Below are 23,312 nucleotides of genomic sequence, written 5' to 3'. Positions count from 1 at the left end.
CACCCTCACTGCTGCGTCTGTGTGCCTTGAGAGGCCGCAGTGCTCCGTGCAGCCAATCTCCAGGAGTGAATGGAGTCAGGAGGTGAGACTCAGTATCGTTCCGGCTGGAAAAGACCTCTGGGATCGCCGAGCTCTGCCCACCCCACCGTGCCCACTGAGCAGTGCCACATCTCCGTGGCTCCAGGGATGTGGGCTCCCGGCACAGTGTGAGGCTGTCACCTCCCATCGCTGCTCCCTGGGAGCGCACAACTTGCATAACCTCCTTTCAGGGCTCTGCAGAGAGCAGTGAGGCTCCCTGGGCCTCCTCCTCCAGCCTGAGCCACATCAGCTCCCCCAGCCACTGTCTGTAAGCCTTGTGCTCCAGCCCTGCACATCTTGCAGCCCTTCGGCCAGCTCTATGCCCTCACCAGAGCACGCTGCAGTTTTGTCCTGCCCAGCAGCAGCGACCCCCAGCCCCATGGCTGTCAGCTCTGCCCTGAGCACCTCAGCAGCACTGCAGCCGTACCGGGCTGCCCCCAGGGCTGCTGCTCTGTGCCACAACGGAAAGCTTTGCTGGAGCAGAGCTGCAGCAGCAGGAACAAGAACTCCCTTGTTGGGGCGGTGCATTTCTCAGAGCTCGATGCCATGGAGATTGCTTTGTGCCACAGTGTCAGCGATGGCACCGGGGAGGGGATTGCTGTGCTGTGCCTGGAGGTGCTGCCTTCCCCCAGCACCGCTGTGCTGCACCGGGTGTGGGTCGGGCAGCAGAGACCCAGCGTGTGGGGCAGACGGGGGGCACAGCAGTGCCGTGCCACGCATCCAGGTCCGTGTGCCTTGAGAGGCCACAGTGCTCCGTGCAGCCCATCTCCAGGAGGGAATGGAGTCAGGAGACGAGGCTGCCCGGCTGTGGGGCTGTGGGTTGAGGCCCTCAGCTGAGCAGGTAGGACAGGCTGTGCGGGGCAGTGCCCTCCCTGGGCCTGCAGCAGTGATGGCAGCATGGTGGCGGAGAGGAAGCGGCGCTCCTTTGCTGCACTTCCATCCGGCTGCCCCGCTTTCCTTTGGGCTCCAGCTGCTGCTCTGCCCTTCTGTCGCTCCGTTCCCCATAAGCACTGGAGCTGCAGAGCTGGGGCGCGTGCGGGGGACGCACAGGTTGTGTGATGGCAGCAGCTGTGGCCGCGGGAGGGGAGGTGGCACAGCACTGCTCCGCCGTCCCCATCGCTGGGGGCTGCCCTGCTGTATCACCGCACCCAGCACAGGGTTTGTGAGCGCAAAGCGTTGCCTTCTGCCACCAATCCCTGGGCATTCGGCCCCAGGTGGGCTCAGCCCGGAGCACCGCTCGCTCCTCCTTCACTCTGGGCTTCCTGTGTGCTGCTGTCAGAGCAGTGGTGGCAGCACGGTGCTGGGGGACCAGGCTGGCTGACGTGTGGCCCTTGCAGCGTTTTCCCATGCTGTGCCTCGCTGATGCTCTGCCCTTTGCTTTGCAGCCCACCCGGACCCCCACCTCCGCCCCCTCCGGCGGCACCGCGGGGCCCTCGGGGTCGGCCTCGGCCTCGGGTGGGGAGATGAGCAGCAGTGAGCCCAGCACGCCCGCCCAGACGCCGCTGGTGGCCCCCGTCATCCCATCCCCGTCACTGACCTCGCCGGTGGCGCCCATGGTCCCCTCACCCACCAAGGTAAGCGGGGCTCCACGTGTGCAGGGCGCCCACCCTGCAGGGCAGAGGGGAGCTGCGTCCTCAGCGCTGGAGCCGGGGCAGAGCCCTGCAGTGCTCAGCATGGGGCAGCTCGACTCCCACCTTCCTCCCCCCTGGGTGTTTCTAACGGTTGTAGTAGCGTGGTTCTTCCATTTGGGTTCTGTAAAATAGTTCTTCATTACATCCGTCCTGCTTTCTATCAGTTGGTTAAAATGAGAGCTTGAGGAAGATGGAGGGCGCCAGTGTGAGGAACACAGAGCCCAGCCTGAGGCTGGCAGCCTGGGAAGGGCTGCAGGGAGCAGCGCTGGGGGAGGTGAGGAAACCCCATTGCCCAGTGTTGGGAATGAGGGAACCCCATTGCCCAGTGCTGGGAGTGAGGGAACCCCATTGCCCAGTGCTGGGAGTGAGGGAACCCCATTGCCCAGTGCTGGGGGAGGTGAGGAAACCCCATTGCCCAGTGCTGGGAGTGAGGGAACCCCATTGCCCAGTGCTGGGGGAAGTGAGGAAACCCCATTGCCCAGTGGTGGGAGTGAGGAAACCCCATTGCCCTGTGCTGGGAGTGAGGAAACCCCATTGCCCAGTGCTGGGAGTGAGGGAACCCCATTGCCCAGTGCTGCTCTGCTGCCTTGTGATAAGCCAGCAGCAGTGCCTGCTTGGTGTTGTTTGCCCAGCAGTGAGCAAGCAGAGCAGAAAGCTGCTCCTTCCATCCTGTTGGCACACAGGCTGTCTTGCAGGGTCTCTTCCCTGACGTCCCCCAGCTCGATGGCTTTAAGCCCGGTCCTGGGGCTGCCATAAAGCTGTGCTTTAGGGTGAGGTGTGAGCGCTGCAGGGCTGGGATGGGGAGCACGGGACGCCATGTGGGGCTGCCGGGCTGCAGCCTGGGTGGGGGGCTGTAAAACCCCAGGGCTGGGGCTGCACGGGGGGTGTCACCCTGAGCTGTGGGACACCCACAGAGCGCAAAGCAGGTGGGCCTGGGGGTTTTCTTTCCGCAGTGTGAATGCTGAGCTTTCCTCCGAGGCTCTGCTGCAGTTGCAGGGCAGCCCCAAGGGAGGCCGTGTGACGGTGCTGTGCCACGCTGGGCACAGAGGGGCTGTGGGGCACCGTCCCTGAGGCAGCCCCGTCCCTTTGAGCCTGGCCAGAGCCCTCCCAGCCCGTGCTGCAGAGCGCAGCGTCCCCCGGGCTGCGGGGCATTAACCTGCAGCTTTCTCTGCCCGCAGAGCTGCCCAGCAGTGGGGCAAAGCGTGCAGGAGGACCAGGTGACTGCTGCCCGTGGCTGCGCTGTGCTGTGTGCATGGGGGGCTGCAGGGCTCACCGCTGTGCAGTGAGACCCCACGTGTGGCCTGGCACGTCGGGCAGGGCGCCGCTTGGCTGCTGGGTGCCTCTGCTGTGCCCTGCATCAGAGCACCGGCATCGTGCCCAGCAGAGCCCTGTGCTGAAGGCAGTGCTGCTTTCACCACAAAGCCCCAGCAGCGCAGCCTCGAGCTGCCTGGAGCAGCAGCAGGGGCAGAGATGGGGGCAATGGGGGCCCCAAGCAGTGCACGCAGGGCCCAAGGGAGCCCTGCAGGGTGCTGGGCCGCCTGCTGGGGGTGGGATGGGGTTGGGGCTGGGACCCATAGGGGCTGGAAGGTGCGCAGGGGTCGGGCTCCCACTGGGTGTGAGCACGGCTGCGTGCCCTGCTGTGCGTTGTGCCCTCATTGCTCACTAACGACTTGGAGCCCTGGTTGCTGTGAGCCTGCGGTGCCGCGCAGGCGGTTGTGTGAAAACCTTTCTGTGAGGTCTGGCTCTGTTTGTGCCCACGTGTTTCCTGCATGCCGTAACCCCACTGCCACCTCGGGGGGGAGGGAAGTCACCAAAGGGTTGTGGAAAGGGCTGTGGGTGCAGAGCTGCAGGTGGAGGTCTCCAAAAGCTGCCCCCGTGGCCATTTGGGGCGGTTCTGAGGGGTTGCCCTCGGGGTTCAATGGGTTCCTTGGAGCTCCGTGCTCTGAACGCTGCTCCTCCTCTTGGCCGTTCTGGGTTTGATGCTGTAGGAGGAAGAAAACCTGCGTTCCCAAGTCAGGGACCTGGAGGAAAAGTTGGAGACGCTGAAGATCAAGCGCAATGAGGACAAAGCCAAGCTTAAAGAGCTGGAGAAGTACAAGATCCAGCTGGAGCAGGTGCAGGAGTGGAAGAGCAAGATGCAGGAGCAGCAGGCAGACCTGCAGAAACGGCTAAAGGAGGCCAGGAAGGTGAGCCTGCAGCTCGCGTGGGGTCCCCAGGGCTGGGGGAGAAGCTTTGTGCCTCCTCTTCGTGCCTCCTTCCGCGTTGCACTCAGGGATTGCTGTCTCTAACCAGCAGTGCGATCCCACACGGCTCTCGTGGCTTAAAGCAGCTGCACCTCGTTGTGGTTCTGTTTTAATGCAGCACTGAGGGGCTTCTCTTTGCTGCACTGTCGGTGTTTGGGGCGGTCTGTGTGGGCTGAGGGAAGCGGTGCTGTGCTGGGGGCTGTTTGTGTTCCTGGGGGGGCTGGGGGGGTGGCAGCGTGTGTAAATGCCTGGGGGGGTCAAGCAGACACAGCTGGGCTCTCAGCACTGCTGAGACCTCGCAGCCCCCAGCCCCATCCCTGCCACAAGCCGGCTGCCCCAGCAGTTCAGGGCATCAGGCCTTGGGCATCTCCAGGGATGGGGCAGCACAGCTCCGGGCAGCTGGAAAGGCTGTGAAGAGGGGAGGGGAAATGGGAGTGTGGGCAGAGAGCTGCCCCTGCCAGCCCTCATCAGCTGTCATTAATTAGAACCGCAGGGTCATTGTCCAGAGGGGGGGTGGGTGAGAGACCCCAAGGGCAGGGAATGGGGCTCTGCCCCGTGTTGGAGCTGTGGGTGCTGCTGTTCATTGCAGGGGGTGGGACGGGTGGCCTTCAAAGGCCGCTTCCAACTCAGACCGTTCTGTGGCATGATGGAATGTTGGGTTGGGGGGCGCCTTAAAGCCCACCCAGAGCCAACCCTGCAGCAGGGCCCCATCCAGCCTGGCCTTGGGCACCTCCAGGTGGGCCTCAAGCCTCCTTTGGGACAGCTGTGAGAGCTGGAGCTGCCCAGGGCTTCGTGGGAGGGCTCTCCATTGCTGGCCCTGCACTTGGGGGCACGGTGTTTTCACCCGTGGGTTTGACCCCAGGAAGCCAAAGATGCTCTGGAAGCCAAGGAGCGCTACATGGAGGAGATGGCCGACACCGCCGACGCCATCGAGATGGCAACCCTGGACAAGGAGATGGCAGAGGAGCGGGCAGAGTCCCTGCAGCAGGAGGTGGACTCCCTGAAGGAGAAGGTGGAATATCTCACCATGGACCTGGAGATCCTGAAGCACGAGATCGAAGAGAAAGGTGGGCGAGGAGCTGGGGAGGGTCGGCCTGGGCTGCCGCGTCCCGGGGAGGGCACTCAACTCCCTGAGCCCTGGGGAAGGGTGGGCATGGATGGGTCCGGAGCCAGGGGCCTCGTTTCAGTGCCTGTCCCCGTGCTGGGGCCGGCGGTCCCCCTCCAGAAGGGCCCTCTGCGTTTGCCCTCTCTGTGACTCAGCTGCCCTCATCCTGAGCGCTTCGCGCTGGGGAGCCGGAGCTGCTGGCACCTGGTGAGTCCACGAGAGCAGAACCTTCCTTCCTGCTGCAGGCTCGGATGGAGCGGCGTCCAGTTACCAGGTCAAGCAGCTGGAGGAGCAAAACGCGAGACTGAAGGAAGCTCTGGTGAGGTAGGAGAGCATCTGAGCTCCCCGGGACGATGGGGGCCGTCTGTCGGTCGCTGTGCGCTGATCAGAATCCCTCTGTGCATGAGTGGACGTGGCGGCTGCTGCCACCCTGGGGCTCTGAGCTCTGCTGCTCTGTGAGCCCGCAGCACAGAAGGGACAATTCCTTCTCACTGCAGTGACATTCATTGCTGCCAGGTCCCCTGAGGGCAGCTCGTGTGCCTGGAAGGGGGCTGCCTGCACTGCACTGCGAGCCTGTGTGGGGCTGGGAGCAGCTTGTCCTCAAGATACGTGGCCTCTGTGTGCCTTAAAGAGCCCAGCAGTGGCATTATGAGTGCTTTTGTGCCATATAGAGCCCAGCAGTGACATTATGAGTGCTTTTGTGCCATAGAGCCCAGCAGTGGCATTATGAGTGCTGCATAACCCAACTGCACACACGGGGGCTCTGCAGCTGCACGCTGCCAGCACTGGGCACTGTGCTGCAAGGAAGTGGCCTCACCAGGCTGCCTGGGCTCCTGCTGGGCTGCTGCTCAGCCTCTGTGTCCTGCAGGATGAGGGACCTCTCTGCGTCGGAGAAGCAGGAACACGTGAAACTCCAGAAGCAAATGGAGAAGAAAAACACGGAGCTGGAATCCCTGCGACAGCAGAGGGAGAAACTGCAGGAGGAGGTGAAGCAGGCAGAGAAAACGGTCGATGAGCTGAAGGAGCAGGTGAGTGCTGGGGGGAGGGCTGGGGTGCTGAGCAGCAGTGTGGGGCACTGGGCAGCAGGTGTGGGGCTCTGCAGTAGATGTGGGGCACTGGGCAGCAGGTGTGGGGCTCTGCAGTAGATGTGGGGCACTGGGCAGCAGATGTGGGGCTCAGCAGTAGATGTGGGGCACTGGGCAGCAGTGTGGGACTCAGCTGTAGATGTGGGGCACTGGGCAGCAGTGTGGGGCTCAGCAGTGGATGTGGGGCACTGGGCAGCAGTGGGGACACCTCTTGGCACGGAGCACTTTCTGCAGCCCCTGTTGCAGCCCGTACTTGGTGACACGGTTGGGGCTGCCTGGTGCTGGGCTGGCCGTGCAGCAGTCGGGCCCCCAGCAGCCCTGAGGTGGGGCTGTGACTGGGTGCTGCTTCCAGGTGGACGCTGCTTTGGGCGCCGAAGAGATGGTGGAAACTCTGACAGAGAGAAACCTGGACCTGGAGGAGAAAGTCCGGGAGCTGCGCGAGACCGTTGGGGACCTGGTAGGTGGGGGCACTGGGGGGGGGGGCGGGGGGACCCCACAGCGGGTTGGGAGCTGCTCTGTGCTGCCCAGCGGCGGCGCCACGGCACATCAGCGCCTCTGCAGGCATCCGAGGCCAGGCTGGACGTGGCTCTGGGCGGCCTGGGCTGCTGGTCGGCCACCTGCACCCAGCACGGGGTCGGAACCGGATGAGCACTGCGCTCCTGTGCGACCCAGGCCGTTCTGTGGTTGATTCTGTGCTTCTCTGACCCTCCTCGCCAGGAAGCCATGAACGAGATGAACGACGAGCTGCAGGAGAACGCCCGCGAGACGGAGCTGGAGCTGCGGGAGCAGCTGGACATGGCGACGGCGCGGGTGCGCGAGGCGGAGAAACGCGTGGAGGCCGCCCAGGAGACCGTGGCTGATTACCAGCAGACCATCAAGAAATACAGGGAGCTGACGGCGCACCTGCAGGTACTGCTGGCGGCCCTGAGCACCGCAGCCACGGGGCTGAGCCTGGCCGGGTCCATAAAGGGTTGGTTGTGAGCTGGGGCTGCGCGCTGCTCTGCTGCCCTGCTGCGTCCAGGTGTGGAGCCTTCAGTGCAGGAAAGGCAGGGAGCTGTTGGAGGGGGTCCAGAAGAACCACAGTTGTCCAGAAGCACCTCCCTGCAAAGCCAGGCTGAGGGAGCTGGGCTCTTCAGCACGGAGAAGAGAAGCTGCGGGGTGAGCAAAGTGCAGCCTGCAGTGCCTGAAGGGAGCCTGCAGCCAGGAGGGGAGGCAGCTGTGTGCAAGGGGAGATGGCAGCAGGACGAGGGGAAACGGTTTGAATGGAGGGAGGGCAGCTGGAGGTTGGATGTCAGGGGAATTTCTTTACAGAGAGAGAGAAGTGAGGGGCTGGAACAGCTGCAGAGAGGCTGTGATGCCCCGTCCATCCCTGGAGGTGTTGGAGGTTGGATGGGGCCCTGGGCAGCCTGGTGTAGCCTTAGATATGGAGGCTGGTGGCCCTGCGTGTGGTGGGGGATTGGAGCTTCGTGATCCTTGAGGTCCCTTCCAACCCAGCCATTCTGTGATTCTGCTGCCCTGCGGAGGTTCTGTGCTGGGCTGGCTGTGCCCACGGCTCCAGGCAGTGCTGGCCGTCCCTCTGCTGCACGGGGAGCATCTGCTGGAGCCCATGCTGAGCACATGGGTGTTTCAGCATTCGCTCTGCTGAGCTCTGCTGCTGCAAACTTGGGAACCTGGAGCAGCTGGAGCACCGTGGGTCACCCAGCACGGCTCTCAGCTCTCCTTGCTGGTGGCTCAGAGACGGGTGATGAGTCCATGGGGTTCCTCGGCTTCCGCACAGCTCAGCATCAGCTGCGTTCCCCTTTCTCACCTTCCCCCACTGCTGTGGCACAAGGAGCCCCCAGAGAGCAGCCCTGGAGCTGCTGTGGGTGCGCAGGGGCCGCGGGGCTGCGTGGTTTGTAGCTGTGTGTGAGCGCGCTTCTCTCCGTGCTCAGGATGTGAACCGGGAGCTCATGAGTCAGCAAGAGGCGTCCGCAGAGAAGCAGCAGCAGCCTCCTCCCGAGATGTTCGACTTCAAGATCAAGTTTGCAGAGACGAAGGCCCACGCGAAGGTAGGGCAGCAGGAGCGAGCCTTTTTCAGAGGGACCTCGACAGGCTGGAGGGCTGGGCTCGGGTGAACCTGATGAGGTTCAACACGGCAAAGTGCAAGGTTTTGCATTTGGGCTGGAGGAATCCCAGGCACCCGTACAGGCTGGGAGGAGTGGGCCTGGAGAGCAGCTCGGCAGAGAAGGACCTGGGGGTCCTGATGGACGAGAGACTGAACATGAGGCAGCAGTGCGCTCTGGCAGCTCGAAAGGCAAATGGGATCCTGGGCTCCATCAGGAGAGGGGTGGTCAGCAGGGACAGGGAGGTGATCGTCCCTCTCTACTCGGCTCTTGTGAGGCCCCATCTGGAGTCCTGTGTCCAGGTGTGGAGCCCTCAGTACAAGAAAGACATTGAGATGTTGGAAAGGGTGCAGAGGAGGGCGACTGAGATGAGCAGGGGGCTGGAGCAGCTCCCCTATGAGGACAGGCTGAGGGAGTTGGGCTTGTTCAGCCTGGAGAAGAGAAGCTGCGGGGTGACCTCAGTGCAGCCTATCAATACCTGAAGGGAACCTACAGCCAGGAGGGGAGTCAACTCTTCCAAAGGGCTGACAAGAGCAGGACCAGGGGAAATGGATCCAAGTTGAAGGAGGGAGGATTGAGGTTGGATGTTAGGGGGAAGTTCTTTACAAGGAGAGTTGTTAGGCCCTGGAACGGGCTGCCCAGGGAGGTTGTGGATGCCCCGTCCTTGGACGTGTTCAAGGCCAGGTTGGACGGGGTCCTGGGCAACCTGATCTGAATGTGGATGTTTGGTGGCCCTGCTAGGCAGGGGGTTGGAACTCCATGATCCTTGAGGTCCCTTCAACCCGGGTGATTCTGTGATGCTGTGAGCGCCGCGTGCCGGCTGCAAACCATCCGCGTGGAGCTGCGGGGTGCTGGGGGGCCGCCCTTCTCCTGAGAGCTGCTCGCACCCCAGGAGCGCTGTGCTGCTCTGTGCTGCTCTGTGCTGCTCTGTGCTGCTCTGTGCTGCTCTGCACCGCTGGCTCTCAGGCAGCCGTGCACCAGCAGCACCCCGCGCCTTTTCCTCCGCGCTGCTCTCAGCTGCCGCCCCGTCCTGCGGCGCTGTGTGGGGTTGGCGCGAGCCGGGCGCCGGGTCGGAAGCGCTGAGCGGCTGTGCGCTGTGTTGCTGCAGGCCATCGAGATGGAGCTGCGGCAGATGGAGGTGCAGCAGGCCAACCGGCACGTCTCCCTGCTCACCTCCTTCATGCCGGACAGCTTCCTGCGCCACGGCGGGGATCACGACTGCATCCTGGTGCTGCTGCTCATCCCGCGGCTCATCTGCAAGGTGGGCTCCCCGGGGGTGGAGGGGCCGTCCTGCAGCCGCTGTGCTGCTGGGCTCACCTTCCGTCCTGGGATTTTGAGTGTTTGTTTGTCTGAGGGCGTTCAGCGGGGCCTGGGAGGAGGAAGAGGTGGAGGGGGAGGAGGAGTAGAAGGAGGAGGAGGGAACAGAGGTTCCTGCCCTGGCTGCCAGCTGCTTGCAGCACCGGGGCTCAGCCTGTCCTTTTGGGCAGTGCCGGCATTCCGCCAGCACAGGCGCGGTGGGGGCTGCCAGCCGTCCCTCCCCGCGCTCAGAGATCCTCCCAGGAACGGTGCTTTTTGGGGCCGGAGGTGCAGGGGATCCACCCCGATCCCAGCAGAGCAACTCATTGCAGGCGCAGCACGACTCCTGAAGCTTTCCCCTTCCCCACAGGCGGAGCTGATCAGCAAACAGGCGCAGGAGAAGTTCGAGCTGAACGAGAACTGCGCGGCGCGCGCGGGGCTGCGGGGAGCGGCAGGAGAGCAGCTGAGCTTCGCAGCGGGGCTGGTGTACTCGCTGAGCCTGCTGCAGGCCACGCTGCACAAATACGAGCAGTGAGTGCACGGCCCGCCCCGCCGCCCCATCCCCAGCCCCCTGCCCTGCGCCGTCACCCCCGGCTCCCATCGACGCCGCGTTGCTGTGCGGTGCCGCGGCGTGGAGCCGCCCTTGGGGATGGCGGTGAGGGGCTGCGCTCGCCCTGCAGGGGGCAGCTCCCAGGATCGGGGCTCGCCGAGGCAGAGCTCTGCGAGATTCCTTTGCTGCTGAACGCTGTGCGCTGCTGCGAGGTGGCGGATCTGCCTCCAGCGCTGCGTTCTGCCCCAGAGGCTGCGGTGCGCTGCGCCGGGGGCTGCCTCCCACACAGCTCCCATTTCGTGCCCTGCTTTCCTGCGGGCGTCTTGACTTCTGCCCAGCTGTTGTGCTCCCCAGGGAGCTTGGAAGTCGGCCCCCAAACAGCACAGCCCCACTGCTGTCACAGGTGAGCCGACCGTGCCTGCGTTCCCCCCCCAGAGCCCTGAACAAATGCAGCGTGGAGGTGTACAAGAAGGTGGGGATGCTGTACCCCGAGATGAGCGTGCACGAGCGCTCCCTGGACTTCCTGATCGAGCTGCTGCACAAGGACCAGCTGGATGAGACGGTCAACGTGGAGCCTCTGACCAAAGCCATCAAATACTACCAGGTGGGTGCCGTGCACCAGCCTGTGTTGGAGCCCCAGGGAGCATTTCACCCCTGCAGCATGCGGCCCCGCGGCCGCCGGCTGGGGCTGTGCTGCATCCCAGGAGGTCCATCATAATTCCCCTGCGCTGGGATTCTGCAGCTCTGTGCTGTTGGTGGGTGGTTCAGAAGGGCCCCCTTAACGCAGCTCCTTGTGAGGGCTGGGTGCTCGCGGGGCCTGCTCTGCTCCTGCTGAGTTTCCACTTCCAGTTAAAAATCAGGGCAAACTTCAGCGTTGGTGGGTTGGCTTTTTTTAATGCATTTCCTCACTTGGTTCGTGTGCCTGCGTGTGTGGGAGCACTCAAGGGACGCCGGTCTGTGATGATCTCTTTTCGTGCAGCACCTGTACAGCATCCACCTGGCAGAGCAGGCTGAGGACTGCACCATGCAGCTGGCCGACCACATCAAGGTGAAGTGCTGCAATGCAGCCGCTGCCCCCCTGCATCCCACGGGGCGGCCTGGGAGTCCCTGCAACCCCCCCAGCCTCGCTGGCGGTTCCCTGGCAGCTGCTGCTGCTGACACAGCCGTGGGACAGGGGGGAGGTGTGGGCTGTGGGCCCTGCGGGGTCCCTCGCGTCCAGGAGCTCCTGGGCTCCGTGTGGAAGCGCTGCGTCCCACGGGGTGAAACCAAACCTGTTTGGCCCTCAAACCTTTCTCCTGGAAAGCCTGGGGTTGCAGCAGCGTGGGGCGCAGGGGGGTCCGACCCAGCACTGCAGCCCAGAGCACCGTGCTGCCCTGCGCTGCTGCTCACGGCGCCCGCTCTGTGCCCGCAGTTCACCCAGAGTGCCTTGGACTGCATGGGGGTGGAGGTGTGCAGACTGCGCGCCTTCCTGCAGGTAGGAGGGAGCGTGGGGTGGGCTGTGCTGGGTGCCCCCACCCCCAGCAGATGGCCGAGCTCCTTTCTCCCCTCTTAGGCCGGGCAGGAGGCGTCCGACCTGGCCATCCTGCTCAAGGACCTGGAGACGTCGTGCAGCGACATCAGGCAGTTCTGCAAGAAGATCCGGCGCCGCATGCCGGGCACGGACGCACCGGGCATCCCGGCAGCGCTGGGCTTTGGGCAGCAGGTGGGCTGCGTGCTGTCTGTGCTCAGGGGGGGTGCGTGGGCTTCATCGCCTCCCCTCCATCCTTGAGTTTCTTCCTGCTTCCCCCATGTTTGCCATCAGTGATGGCTGCTAAACGTCAGCCCTGTCGGAGCCCGGCCAGGGGCTGCTCTGCTCCATGGCTGCGGTGCCTGGGGTGGTGCGGCCCCTTTGCTTCCCCCCCTCAACCTCCCTCTGCCCGGCCCCAGGTGTCAGACACGCTGCTGGACTGCCGTAAGCACCTCACCTGGGTGGTGGCCGTGCTGCAGGAGGTGGCCGCTGCTGGCGCGCAGCTCATCGCCCCGCTGGCTGAGAATGAGGGGCTGCAGGCAGTGAAGCTGGAGGACTTGGCCTTCAAAGTCAGCGAGCAGGTGGGCAGCTCTGCTCTGCCTCCCCGGGCGCCCTGCTGCAGCGAGGGGACCGAATCCCTGCTGCGCTGCAGAGCTGGGAGCAAAGTGGGATGGGAAATGCTGCACCACAGCCGGCCCTGCCCTGCAGCCCCTGTGGATGTGACACGGTGTGGGGGGGCGGCAGGGGGCTGGGAGCTCCGCTGAGGGCCTCCTGCCCTGTCCACTCTTCCCCCAAATCCTTGCAGATCTACGGCACTCAGGGCATCAACCCCTACGAGTGCCTGCGCCAGTCCTGCAGCATCCTTATTGCCACCATGAACAAGATGGCCACGGCCATGCAGGAGGGAGAATACGATGCCGACCGGCCACAGAGCAAGGTGGGCCGGGCTGTGGGGTGGGCTGCGGGGTGGGCTGTGGGGTGAGCTGTGGGGTGAGCTGTGGGGTGAGCTGTGCTTGGAGCTCTGCAACCCAATTCTATATCGTCTCCCTCCGCTCCCCTCTGCAGCCCACCCCACCTGCTGAGCTGCGGGCAGCCGCTCTTCGGGCTGAGATCACCGATGCTGAGGGGCTGGGGCTGAAGCTGGAGGACAGGGAGACGGTCATCAAGGAGCTGAAGAAGTCCCTCAAGATCAAGGTGAGCCGTCAGTGAGGCAGCCAGCCAGCGGAGGGCAGCAGGGCTGCTGTAGTGCTCAGCGTTGTGCTCAGCGTTGTGCTCAGTGCTGTGCCCCCACTGCCGAGCTGCTGCCTGTGGAGCTGCTGCCTGTGGAGCTGCTGCCTCACCCCCCGTCGGGTCCTCAGCTGTGCTGCAGCCCGGTGCCTCGCTGTGGGCGCTGCTCTGGGCACCGGCGGTACGGCAGCGTGGGATTTCTGGGCAGCCCCTGTTAGGGACCTGCAGAGAGCTCTCCCCTGTGCTCCCCCAGGGCTCTGAGCTCTGCTTTCTTCCCCTGTGCTGCAGGGTGAGGAGCTGAGCGAAGCCAACGTGCGCCTCAGCCTCCTGGAGAAGAAGTTGGACAGCGCGTCCAAGGATGCCGACGACCGCGTGGAAAAGATACAGACGAAGCTGGACGAGACCCAAACACTGCTCAAGAAGAAGGAGAAGTAAGCGTGGGGTGGGGGCTGCGGGGGCTCTGGGGCTGTTAGGGGTCCCCCGTGGCCCAGAACCACCCCTCGAGGCGATGTGGAACATCTGTGGGGCGGCACGGGGGCGAGCCGTGGTCAGAGCTGTGAGTGCCTGTGCTTCTGCAGGGAGTTTGAGGAGACCATGGACGCCCTCCAGGCTGACATCGACCAGCTGGAATCCGAGAAGGTGGAGCTGAAGCAGCGCCTGAACAACCAGTCCAAGCGGACCATCGAGGGGCTGCGCGGGGCCCCCGCCTCCGGGGTCGCCTCCATCGTGTCGGGCATCGCAGGAGGTGCGTGGCACCGAGCAGCCCCTCGATGGGGGGCTCTGCTGTCCTTGGGGACGTGGAGCCTTGGATGCGCCGTCAGGGTCGGGGTGATGGGGACAGGAGGTGCTGGAGCGGTGCTGGCGCCGTGGGGAGGGCCGGCAGCTCCGCGTGGGGGCAGTGAGGGCAGCTGGGGCGTTGGCAGCTCTGTGTCCCTCAAGTGGTGGCAGGCAGAGCCCCACGCAGGGCTGCAGGGAACCATGCTGGCATTACTGGCGGTGCTGGCTGCAGGGCAGCGCGTGGTGCAGCCGTCAGCTCCCTGTGGCCAGGGCCCTGCAGCACTGTGGCGGCTCCTGGCCCATGCGGCTCCCCAGGCTGGGTGATGCCATCGCAAGGAGGGCACGGCAGCATCGCTGCACCACGACCACCAGCAGCTCGCTGGGGAGCAGATGGCAGCTGCCTTTGGGTTGCAACCTCTCCCTGTGTCACTGCAGCCGTGAGCTGCAGCTCCGGGCATCCCGCAGTCACTGCAGCAGGGGCACGGAGTGGCACAGGACACGGCTGGGGGCACAGCTGCTCTCAGCTCCCAGCCCCAGTCCTCAGCATAATTCCTCTTCTTGTCTCTCCTCTGCCTCCTCTCCCTGCGCTGCAGAGGAACAGCAGAGAGGTACGGCAGCACGGCGCGCGGCGCTCCCAGCAGTGCATGCAGGGCAGCGGGCACACAGCATGCCGGGGGTGGGCAGCAGCTGCAGCGGGGGAGGGTCGCAGTTGGGGGCAGAGGGCTGCAGCGAGCGTGGGACTGCAGGATGCGGGGTGACGCGACTGCAGCGACGGCGTGCATCCCTGGGAAACGGGCAGCGGGAGCAGCTCGGGCTGCTGTGAGCACAGCGTGGTGCCTGAGCAAGACCTCAGCTCAGCCGCGGTGCCTCGGGAGGCGCAAATCGTGGGGCCCTCGGTGTGCCCAGCACCCCCCGTGCTGTGCTGCCTGCCTGACGCCGCGTGCCTTCCTGCAGGCGTGGGAGCTGGGCAGGCAGCCGGGGGCGGCAGCACGGGGCCGGTGCAGGTGAAGGATTCCCCCCTCCTCCTGCAGCAAATCGAAGCGCTGCAGCTCTCCATCAGGCACCTCAAGAACGAGAACAACCGCCTCAAGGTGAGCGCGAGGACGCGGGGCCGGCAGAGCGACCCTGCCACGACCCCCAGCTGGGGGGCAGGAGCTGGCAGTGCTGGGCGCATTGGTGCTGAGTACTGGGGGCATTCGGTGCTGAGTGGAGCTGCACGAGGAAACAGAGCAGCAAAGAACCTCGTTAAGCAAATAAGGTTTTGCTGGCAGTAATTCACAGACGTGTAATTATGCAGCTGGTGATGCATGGCTGCAGGGCTGTGATTTGACCTGGTGTAGGGAACCTGCTTTGGCAGGGGGTTGGACTCGATGATCTCTGGAGGTCCCTTCCAACCACTACGATTCTGTGATGCTGTGATGATTGCTTACCCCCAACAGGGTGCAGCCATGGCTGCTGCTGTGGGGGAGCCCCAAGCCCGGCAGGCACTGAGCTGCACTGCAGGGCCGCCCCCCTCCATCCCCTGCAGCAGCGCTGCCACCCACCGTCAGGAGCTCCGCCTGCAGCTGTTTCTGAGCGCCACTTTGTCTTCTTCTCCTTGCCTTTAACGCTCATTTTCTCTGTTCCTTTCCTCCCAAACACCCAACCTGCTCCCATCACCCCCTGCCCCAATCACCCTCTATTCCTCACCCCCCCCATCCCCGCCGTCCGTCCCACTGCTGTCCCCTCGCAGGGCGCACAGATGAAGCTGGAGCTGGCCGGCCTGAAGCCCCTGCAGGTGGCCAAGGTGTCCCTCCCGCAGAGCAAGCATGGGGAGGGCCCGGCCGCGCTCACGCTGTACCGCAAGAGCACACAGCTGCTGGAGACCCTGTACCAGATGAGCACCAACGCCAAGGTGGTGGACACCAAGCAGACCAAGTCAGGTGAGCCCAGCGGGGACGCGGTGAGGCCGAGCCCGAGGGCTGTGAACGCCGTCGGTGCCATCCTCGTGCCGGGGGGAGCAGCGGCACCGTGCGGAGCCCCTGCCCGCCCCTCAGCCCTGCCGGCCGGGCGCTGGGACGGCTCACGGTGCCGCGCAGCCCCGCCGTGCTGGGGGCGTTGTAGCGCCGGGGATGGCACGGCGCCGGAGAGGCGCTGCTCGCTGCTGCAGCTCAGCCTCCCCAGGAGCCCCACGGCCCCCAGCCTCCCCTCTGAGTGCAGGGCTTGGTGAGGGCCGCGGCCATGCGTTCACCCCACACCTCCGCAGGACGCAGCGCGGCCGCGCGGCTGTTGGAGCAGACGGCCCGGCTGTGGGCCGTGAAGGGCAGCATCGAGGCGCTGCGGGTAAGGAGTGCGGGTAGCGCCCGGGCAGGGGATGGGGGGAGCGGGGGCTGCGGGCGGTGCTGGAAGCGGCGGCTCTGCGCAGGACGAGGCCATGCGGGAGATGGTGCAGGAGCAGCCGGGCGCCGGCGTCCCCACCAGCTTCGGCGCGTTTCCCTCCTCGTCCTTCCTGAAGGTGAGTTGAGCGGGGCCTCGTGGGGTTCATTGGAGCTCGGACCCCCCCGGCCCCACCACCGCCGCTCTCTCCCGCAGGCGCAGCGCGAGAAGGAGCAGGGCCTGACGCGTTTCGGCCGCGTGTCCATCCCGTGCGCGCCGGGACACGGCCGGGAGCAGCGCGTGCTGCTCACCCCGGAGCTGCTGCTCCAACTCCAGCGGCACTTCGTGGCGTAGGACCCCCCCGGAGCACCGCGTGTCCCCCCCGGCGGGGAAACCCCCCCCTCCCTCTCCCCGCCCAATAAAGCCTCGTGCAGCCACCCGGCTCCACACCTTCTTTCGGCCGCACCGCCGTTGGGGTGCCGGGGGGGAGGGCTGCCGGGGGTCCGGCCACGTGCGGCACGGCGGGAGGGGGGGGGGGGGCAGGAGAGCACGTGCGTGCAGCGAACCGAGCGGAACGCGGGGAAAGCGCTGCGGCCGTTCCCATTGGCTGGGAGCGGGAAGAGGCGGGCGGTAGCTGCAGTGCGCGTCTCTGATTTGCCGAGAGAGTAAAGGTGGGCGGACCCGCGTCTGTCTCTCGCTCATTGGCTGAGGGCGACCTTCTGGAAGAAGCCTGCGCTGATTGGCTGGCGGGAGGGGCGGTGCCGCAGGCGATTGGCTGCGTGCGAGCGGGGCGGGTTTCCGACAAAGCGGGCTTCCGGTGCGGCGCTCTCAGTTCCGGGCGGCGCTGGCGGCACGATGGTGAGCGCGGGGGCCGCGGGGCCGAATCCGCCCGCATCGGGCCGGGATCGCAACGCCGGGCGGGGGAGGTGGGCGGGAGAGGGCCGGGGGGCCGCGGGCGCGGATCGGATCGGATCGGGGCCGCCCTCGTCGCAGCGGCCGCGGATCGGGGCCTGGCGGGCGTCCCGGGCCCGCGCTGACGGCGGCGCTCGCTCAGGTGCTGCTGCACGTGCTGTTCGAACATGCCGCCGGGTACGCGCTGTTCGCCGTCCGGGAGGTGGAGGAGATCGGTTTGCTGCTGCCGCAGGTACGGGCCGGGCCGGGATGGGGGTGAGGGTGGGGGCGCGGCGGCCCCGCGTGCCGCTCCGGGCCGTGACCGCGTCCCGCCGCAGGTGGAGGAGAGCGTGCTCACCGTCGGCAAGTTCCACAACGTGGTGAAGCTCGTGGCCTTTTCCCCGTTCAAATCCGCGCAGAGCGCCCTGGAGAACATGAACGCCGTCTCCGAGGGTGAGCGCGGCGCGCGGCTCCCCCGTGCGGCTCCCGGCCCGCCCCGCTGAGCGCCGCTCCGCGTCCCGCAGGGATCCTGCACGAGGATCTGCGGCTGCTGCTGGAGACGTCGATGCCGGCCAAGAAGAAGAAGGCGCTGCTGGGCGTGGGAGACGCCAAAATCGGGGCCGCCATCCTGGAGGAGTTGGGCTATCAGTGCCAGACCGGCGGCGTGGTGGCCGAGATCCTGCGGGGTGAGCCGAGTTGCGGGCCTCAGGGCTGCGTGTGGAGGTGGGGATGGCGGTGGGGATGGGGCCGGTGACGGTTTGTTCCCCTGCAGGGATCCGCCTGCACTTCCATGCCCTGGTGAAGGGCCTCACGGCGCAGTCAGCCTCCAAGGCTCAGCTCGGCCTCGGCCACAGCTACTCCCGGGCCAAGGTGAAGTTCAACGTGAACCGCGTGGACAACATGATCATCCAGTCCATCAGTCTGCTGGACCAGCTGGACAAGGACATCAACACCTTCTCCATGCGCGTGCGGTGAGCGGGGGGCCGGGCTGGGCAGGGTGGCGGTGCGGGGCCTCCCCACGCTTACCGCGGGCGGCTGCGTCTCCAACCGCCTGCAAAGAACGGGGAGGGAGAGCACGGCCTCGGTAACACCCCGGCTGGGGCGGCGGTGCTGCGGCCGGATTGTGACCGGGGGGACACGGGTGGCCGGGGGGCTGTGGGGTCGGTGCGGGGGGTCGGTGTGGGGGCAGCGCCTGTGCTGATGCTGTCCTGCAGCGAGTGGTACGGGTACCACTTCCCCGAGCTGATCAAGATCGTGTCTGAGAACTACACCTACTGCCGGCTGGCCAAATTCATCGGCAACCGCAAGGAGCTGAGCGAGGAGAGCCTGGAGGGGCTGGAGGAGATCGTCATGGATGGCGCCAAGGCTCAGGCCATCCTGGAGGCGTCCCGCTCCTCCATGGGTGAGTGGGGTTCTGCGCAGCCCGTGGAGCTCCTGGCGGAGCTCGGCTCCCTGACGCTGCTTTCCGCAGGGATGGACATTTCCCCCATCGACCTCATCAACATCGAGAGCTTCTCCAGCCGTGTGATCTCTCTGTCCGAGTACCGGAAGGGCCTGCAGGAGTACCTGCGCTCCAAGATGAGCCAGGTGGCCCCCAGCCTCTCAGCCCTCATCGGGGAGGTGGTGAGTGAGTGCGTTCTCCCCTCCCCCCCGGGCCGTGGAAGTGATGTCTGAGCGAATCTGTCAATCCACTGAGCCGCTGTGCTGACAATCCTCATTGCTGATCCCGGCTGGGCGCTGCCTGCCACCCCCCCCTGTGGCCCCGGTGCTCCGAGGGCAGCCGTAACCCCGCGTCCCCTCGCAGGTGGGCGCCCGCCTCATCTCCCACGCCGGCAGCCTGACGAACCTGGCCAAGTACCCGGCCTCGACGGTGCAGATCCTGGGGGCTGAGAAAGCCCTGTTCAGGTACCGCCGCAGGGTGGTCGCGGTGATGGCGGCTCCCTGGGCTGCCGGCTGCGATGCGCCGGGCTGCTCCGGCCTCGGCCGCGTGTGAGCTGCCGGCCCCAGCCCCTGAGCGACCGCCGCGGCCCAGCAGCTCGCGCTGTGTGAGGTCAGAGGGTGGGGAGCGGGGCAGCGGCCCTGCGGGGTGGAGGGGCGGCAGCTCGGCCCCGGTCTGCCCCCGATGGCGCGCTGGGTTTCTGGCAGGGCTCTGAAGACACGAGGGAACACCCCCAAGTACGGCCTCATCTTCCACTCCACCTTCATCGGGCGCGCGGCCGCCAAGAACAAAGGGCGCATCTCCCGCTACCTGGCCAACAAATGCACCATCGCCTCCCGCATCGACTGCTTCTCGGGTCTGTGGGGCTGGGATCGGGGCGGGATGGGGGTGGGATGGGGGCAGGGGAAGCGGCCTCTGCTGTGATGGGAAGATTTTTCGTCAGCAGCATTTCACAGAGTGAATGTTGAGTTCTGCGGGCTGAGCGGAGGCTGGGATGGGGGAGGTGGGCGCCGGGCCTGGGCGGCTGAGGGGGGCTGAGGCCAGCTGTCCCCACAGAGGTTCCCACCAGCGTCTTTGGGGACAAGCTGAGGGAGCAGGTGGAGGAACGGCTGGCGTTCTATGAGACCGGAGAGCCGCCCCGCAAGAACCTGGAGGTCATGAAGGAGGCCATGGTGGAGGTGAGGCTGCGGGGAGGTGGGGCTGCTGGGCGGGCATCGAGTCGGACGTGATGTGAAGCGCCCACCTGACCTGCTGTGGAGGCAAAAAGCTGATTTAATGAGGCTGATCCGACGGCTGTGCTGGAAGGGGGGGGGTGGGAGTCCGGCCCTGTGCTGAGCGCTGCTCTGCTCCCCACAGGCCAACGAGGTGGTGGCTGAGGTCAAAAGGAAGCAGGAAAAGAAGGAGAAGAAGAGGAAGAAGCGGGAGAAACGGCGCCTGGAGGCTCTGGCTGCAGCTGCGGAGGAGATGGAGAACTCAGTGCAGGAGGCAGAGGTGAGGGCAGAGGCTCCGAGTGCCCTGGGGGCTGGGTTGGTGGTGGCCTCGCTGTGCAGTGGGCTGTTCAGCAGCGTCTGCTGCTCTTGCCCCACTGCCCTGCAGGGCTGGGGGATGTTTGGGCCCCAACCCAGCTTGGGGGGGGGGTTATAGAATCATAGAATCACCCAGGTTGGAAAAGACCTCAAAGCTCCCCCAGTCCAACTGTTCACCTATTGCCAACAGCTCCCATCCAGCTTTGCTTTGAACACCCCCAGGCTCGCTGCCTCCCCCACCTCCCTGGGCATCCATTGCAGTGCTGCCCACCTTGCTGACCAGCAATTCTTCCTCACGCCCAGCCTCAATCTCCCCTGCCGCAGCTTCAAGCCGTTCCCTCTGCTCCCATCGCTGATGGCACAGAGCAGAGGCCGCCCCCCAGCTCCCTGCAGCCTCCCTTCAGCAGCCATTGAGAGCAGTGAGCTCTGCCCTCAGCTCCTCTTCTCACACTGAACATTCCAAGCTCCTTCAGCCTCTCCTCAGCCCTGTGCTCCAGACCCCTCACCATTTCACTGCCCTCCTTTGAACACGTTCCAGGCCCTCCATGTCTTTCCTGCAGGGGAAATGTCTTTCCTCACTGCAGTGAGGGGCCCAAAAGTGGACACAGCCCTCGAGGTGCGGCCTCACCAGTGCTCAGTACAGGGGCACCATCACCTCCCTGCTCTGCTGGCAGCGCTGTTTCTGATGCAGGCCAGGCTGCCATTGCCCTTCCTGGCCACCTGGGCACACTGTTGGGTTGGTTGCAAGGAGCCAGCGTTTGTCTCTGTGCTCCATAGGCTGGGCCCTCACTGTGTGTTTTCTCTTAGGAAAACAACATAGAGCCAAAGAAAAAGAAGAAGAAGAAGAAGGAGCAGGAGCAGGAAGCTGCCACAGAGCCAGAGGAGAACGGGCTGGAGGAAGAGGCCTTGCCCAAGAAGAAAAGGAAACTGCTGGCAGAGGGCGCCCCCCTGGAGAAGAAGAAGAAGAAAAAGGCCAAGGACTTGGAGGAGGATTAGGACAGGGGCAGTGGGAGCGGGGCCGTGCTCCAGCACTGCGGACTCAGAGGCCGGTTTGGTTTGGCTGCAGCTCCTCAACCCGCCGTCCGATTGCCGGCAGCCTCGTGCCCAGCACTGCAGGCGTTGGCAGCTCTGCTCTGCGCCTCGTGGCTGCGCTCAGCCGGGGCTCCTGGTGCCTTGCAGAGCCCTGCAGGGCTGCAGCTGCGAGCCGGCCGTGGCTGCCAGAGGGTGACAGCCTGTGCAGTGTGACTGAGCCTCAATAAAGGGCTCGGGTTGGTGTTGAGCTGCGCTCCTGTCTGCTGCTGCCGCCGCTGGGCCTCACGGAGTCCAATGGTGGCTGTGGGAGCCCCCAGCGCGGTGCCCGGTAACAGCACTGCACCCCACAGCGGCACGGGGCTGCTGGAGCACACGGCAGTGCTGCGCTCCGTTCCTGCAGCCACGAGGGGCTGCCGGTCGCCCGCGGGGGGGGTTGGGTTAATTTTTTTGGGGGGGCCCGGCCGCCCCCCCCCCCCCCCCCCCGCTGCACCGTTACATTGCAGAGGCTGCTTTATTACAGGGAAGCAATAAATTACCGAGCAGGCAGCGGGAGCGGCAGGGCTGCCGGAGGCCGAGCAGCAGCCCTACGCATCCAGGGCCCCAATGACAGCTTGGGTGAAATCCAGGCACGTGGCGTATCCGCCCATGTCTGCTGTGCGCACCTGCAACAAAAGGCGGCGTCAGTGACGAGGGAGAGGCGCTGAGCTGCCGCGGGCTGCGGCCGTTCCTCTGCCCCTCCGCGGTCGGGCGAGTGCCGCTCCGTGCGCGCCGTCCCTCCGGATCTCTGCCCCTGCTTACGGCTCAGCCCCGCCGCTCCCTCTGCCTTGCAGAACCCCAACCGCGGCCCCCTGCCCCAGCGGAACGCAGGGCTGCAGCTTCCTCTGCTTCCAGCAGCTGCGCCAAGAGGCGGCTGAAGGAAGAGAGGAGCGTCGGGCTGCTGCCCCGCGCGCTCCTTGCAGGAGGGCGTTGCGTCCCAGCTGCAGCCCAGGGCCGGCCCTGCCCCCGGTGGGGTGATTTGGGATGCAGGCAGCAAGCAGGGCTGTGGGGAAACGGCACCCGGGCCGGGTGCTGGGTGGGGGGGAGCACCGGACCCATTTATTTGCAGACAAAACACGAAGCACAGGTAGTTAAACGCGGGTCCCGGACGCTCGCTCACACACGCAGCTGTGGGGCAGAGCCTCCCTTGGTCCCAGCAAGAGCTCCTGCAGCCTCATCCCCCTGCAAGGCCAGCAGGGCTCAGCACAGGCTCACCCCCACCTTGCTATGGCTGGGCACAGGAGGAGCGGCAGGGAGCTGCGAGCGGCTGCTGCCCTGGGAAGGGGGGCTGAGCTGACAGCCTTCAGCAAGCAGCCGTTCGTAAGGACAGGACGCAGGGCCGACCCTGGGCAGCTCCTGAGCAAACCTCACATCTCCCTTTGCTGCAGCAGCACTGCGCCTCACTGGATGCTCCGCCCAAGCCAACAGCTGCCCTCGCACACCCCCAGCGCAGGGCCTGAGCCCTGGGGTCCTATTTATTGCTAAAGCCTCTGGGGGCACGGAAAGACGTCGGCAGGACCCCGGGTCCCGCTGCTGTGCAGAGCTGCCTGCCTGGGATGTGCCTGGGGGCTGCCACCTCCTCTGGCACCGCTCGGCTGTGGGGAGAAGGGAGATGCGGCCACCGGGGCTCCGGGTGGGCACTGGGCTGGGGAAGAGGAGAGCCCCGTCCTCCCCCGAGGCCCAGGGCGAGGGAAGGGGAAGGAATGGCTGCGGGGCTTTAAACTACGGTGGGGGAGGCCGCTGCAGGGCGCAGTGAGGTCCCAGGGCTCGCCTCGGGCGAGTGGGGCTCCTAGGCACCATAGTGGGGGTGCAGGTTGTCAATCACAGACTTGACGAAGTCAGAAGTGGTGCAGTAACCTCCCAAGTCTCGCGTCCGTACCTAAAAATCCAACAGAGGGAAGGGGAGAAACAAGGGAGAAACGTGATTGTGAACTGAGCAAAATCACTGAGAGAAGGGAGAGGACAGGAGAGGAGAGGAAAGCAGCTTCCCTCTGTGCGCCCTGCCAGAGCCCAGAGGGGGGCAAGCCGCGAAGAGGCCACCTGATGTCCCCCAGCCCTGCTAGAGCATCCCAAGGCAGCAGACCCAGACAAGCAGAGGGGCTGACTGCAGCTGGCTACAGCTCACTACAGCTCTACACGACAGCTACACACACAGGGTTTTGATTCGGTCCCTCGGGTGGAGAAAGGAAGGCAAGAGGTTGGCACCGCCCCTAAGGGACAACGCGGCGCCGCGCTGCACCACCAGCTCTCCCGCACAGGACGCGGCACGCGCACGGCTCACCCAGCACTCACTTTTCCGACTTTGATCACCTTCTTCACCGCGTCCGAGATCAAGTTGGAGTGGAATTCCAAGCTGCGGAGAGGACGGCGGCCGCGGCTCAGCGCCAGCCCCGCTCCCAGCCCCGCTCCAAGCCCCGCTCCCAGCCCCGCTCC

At 65.5% G+C, this 23,312-nt stretch overlaps 3 protein-coding genes and 3 non-coding genes across 9 annotated transcripts in view; 5 read left to right on the top strand and 1 right to left on the bottom strand.

Moving 5' to 3' along the window:
• The first annotated feature begins 1,267 nt into the window (after positions 1-1,267).
• Positions 1,268-16,393, top strand: DCTN1 (dynactin subunit 1). Of its 2 annotated transcripts, XM_042825515.1 has the most exons (25): positions 1,268-1,652; positions 3,698-3,895; positions 4,815-5,019; positions 5,303-5,381; positions 5,926-6,085; positions 6,495-6,599; positions 6,860-7,051; positions 8,074-8,190; positions 9,353-9,505; positions 9,911-10,071; positions 10,526-10,694; positions 11,070-11,138; positions 11,502-11,564; positions 11,643-11,792; positions 12,017-12,178; positions 12,403-12,534; positions 12,663-12,791; positions 13,113-13,255; positions 13,403-13,569; positions 14,195-14,209; positions 14,556-14,692; positions 15,334-15,523; positions 15,847-15,923; positions 16,006-16,095; positions 16,173-16,393. In XM_042825515.1, exons 1-25 carry the CDS (start codon positions 1,425-1,427, stop codon positions 16,308-16,310), a joined length of 3,429 nt encoding a protein of 1,142 aa, XP_042681449.1. In that variant the 5' UTR covers positions 1,268-1,424; the 3' UTR covers positions 16,311-16,393. The 2 variants fall into 2 exon arrangements, with proteins under 2 accessions (XP_042681449.1, XP_042681448.1); XM_042825514.1 differs by lacking the exon at positions 14,195-14,209 and having other exon boundaries at positions 1,410-1,652.
• Positions 16,394-16,775: 382 nt separating this feature from the next.
• On the top strand, positions 16,776-21,090 carry NOP56 (NOP56 ribonucleoprotein). The gene is made up of 12 exons (XM_042825510.1): positions 16,776-16,814; positions 17,011-17,100; positions 17,186-17,300; positions 17,372-17,533; positions 17,620-17,818; positions 18,062-18,249; positions 18,319-18,470; positions 18,652-18,752; positions 18,993-19,141; positions 19,342-19,463; positions 19,642-19,776; positions 20,619-21,090. The coding sequence occupies exons 1-12, from the start codon at positions 16,812-16,814 to the stop codon at positions 20,805-20,807; spliced, it is 1,605 nt and encodes a 534-aa protein (XP_042681444.1). The 5' UTR covers positions 16,776-16,811; the 3' UTR covers positions 20,808-21,090.
• Positions 17,857-17,988, top strand: LOC122163941. The gene has a single exon (XR_006170085.1). It is a non-coding gene; the product is annotated as a small nucleolar RNA SNORA51 (small nucleolar RNA).
• On the top strand, positions 19,201-19,271 carry LOC122163940. The gene has a single exon (XR_006170084.1). It is a non-coding gene; the product is annotated as a small nucleolar RNA SNORD56 (small nucleolar RNA).
• On the top strand, positions 19,506-19,573 carry LOC122163939. Its single transcript, XR_006170083.1, has one exon. It is a non-coding gene; the product is annotated as a small nucleolar RNA SNORD57 (small nucleolar RNA).
• A 245-nt stretch (positions 21,091-21,335) lies between the features above and the next one.
• IDH3B (isocitrate dehydrogenase (NAD(+)) 3 non-catalytic subunit beta) overlaps positions 21,336-23,312 on the bottom strand; it is an 8,589-nt gene continuing 6,612 nt past the window's right edge. The window contains exons 11-13 of one of the 3 annotated variants that reach the window (XM_042825517.1): positions 23,172-23,232; positions 22,651-22,758; positions 21,336-21,505 (exon numbers count right to left, since the gene is read on the bottom strand). In XM_042825517.1, the coding sequence (XP_042681451.1) occupies positions 22,669-22,758; positions 23,172-23,232 (151 nt within the window). In that variant the 3' untranslated portion in view covers positions 21,336-21,505; positions 22,651-22,668. Of the gene's footprint in view, positions 21,506-21,887; positions 22,759-23,171; positions 23,233-23,312 lie in introns of those variants that run through there. The other 2 variants (XM_042825518.1, XM_042825516.1) reach the window with 2 other exon arrangements.

This window comes from Centrocercus urophasianus, unplaced genomic scaffold (genome assembly GCF_019232065.1).
Source record: "Centrocercus urophasianus isolate 14NV4802_14NV808 unplaced genomic scaffold, USGS_Curo_1.0 seq_247, whole genome shotgun sequence".
Classification (NCBI taxonomy): Eukaryota; Metazoa; Chordata; class Aves; order Galliformes; family Phasianidae; genus Centrocercus; species Centrocercus urophasianus.
This window is presented reverse-complemented; position numbering and strand designations above follow the sequence as displayed.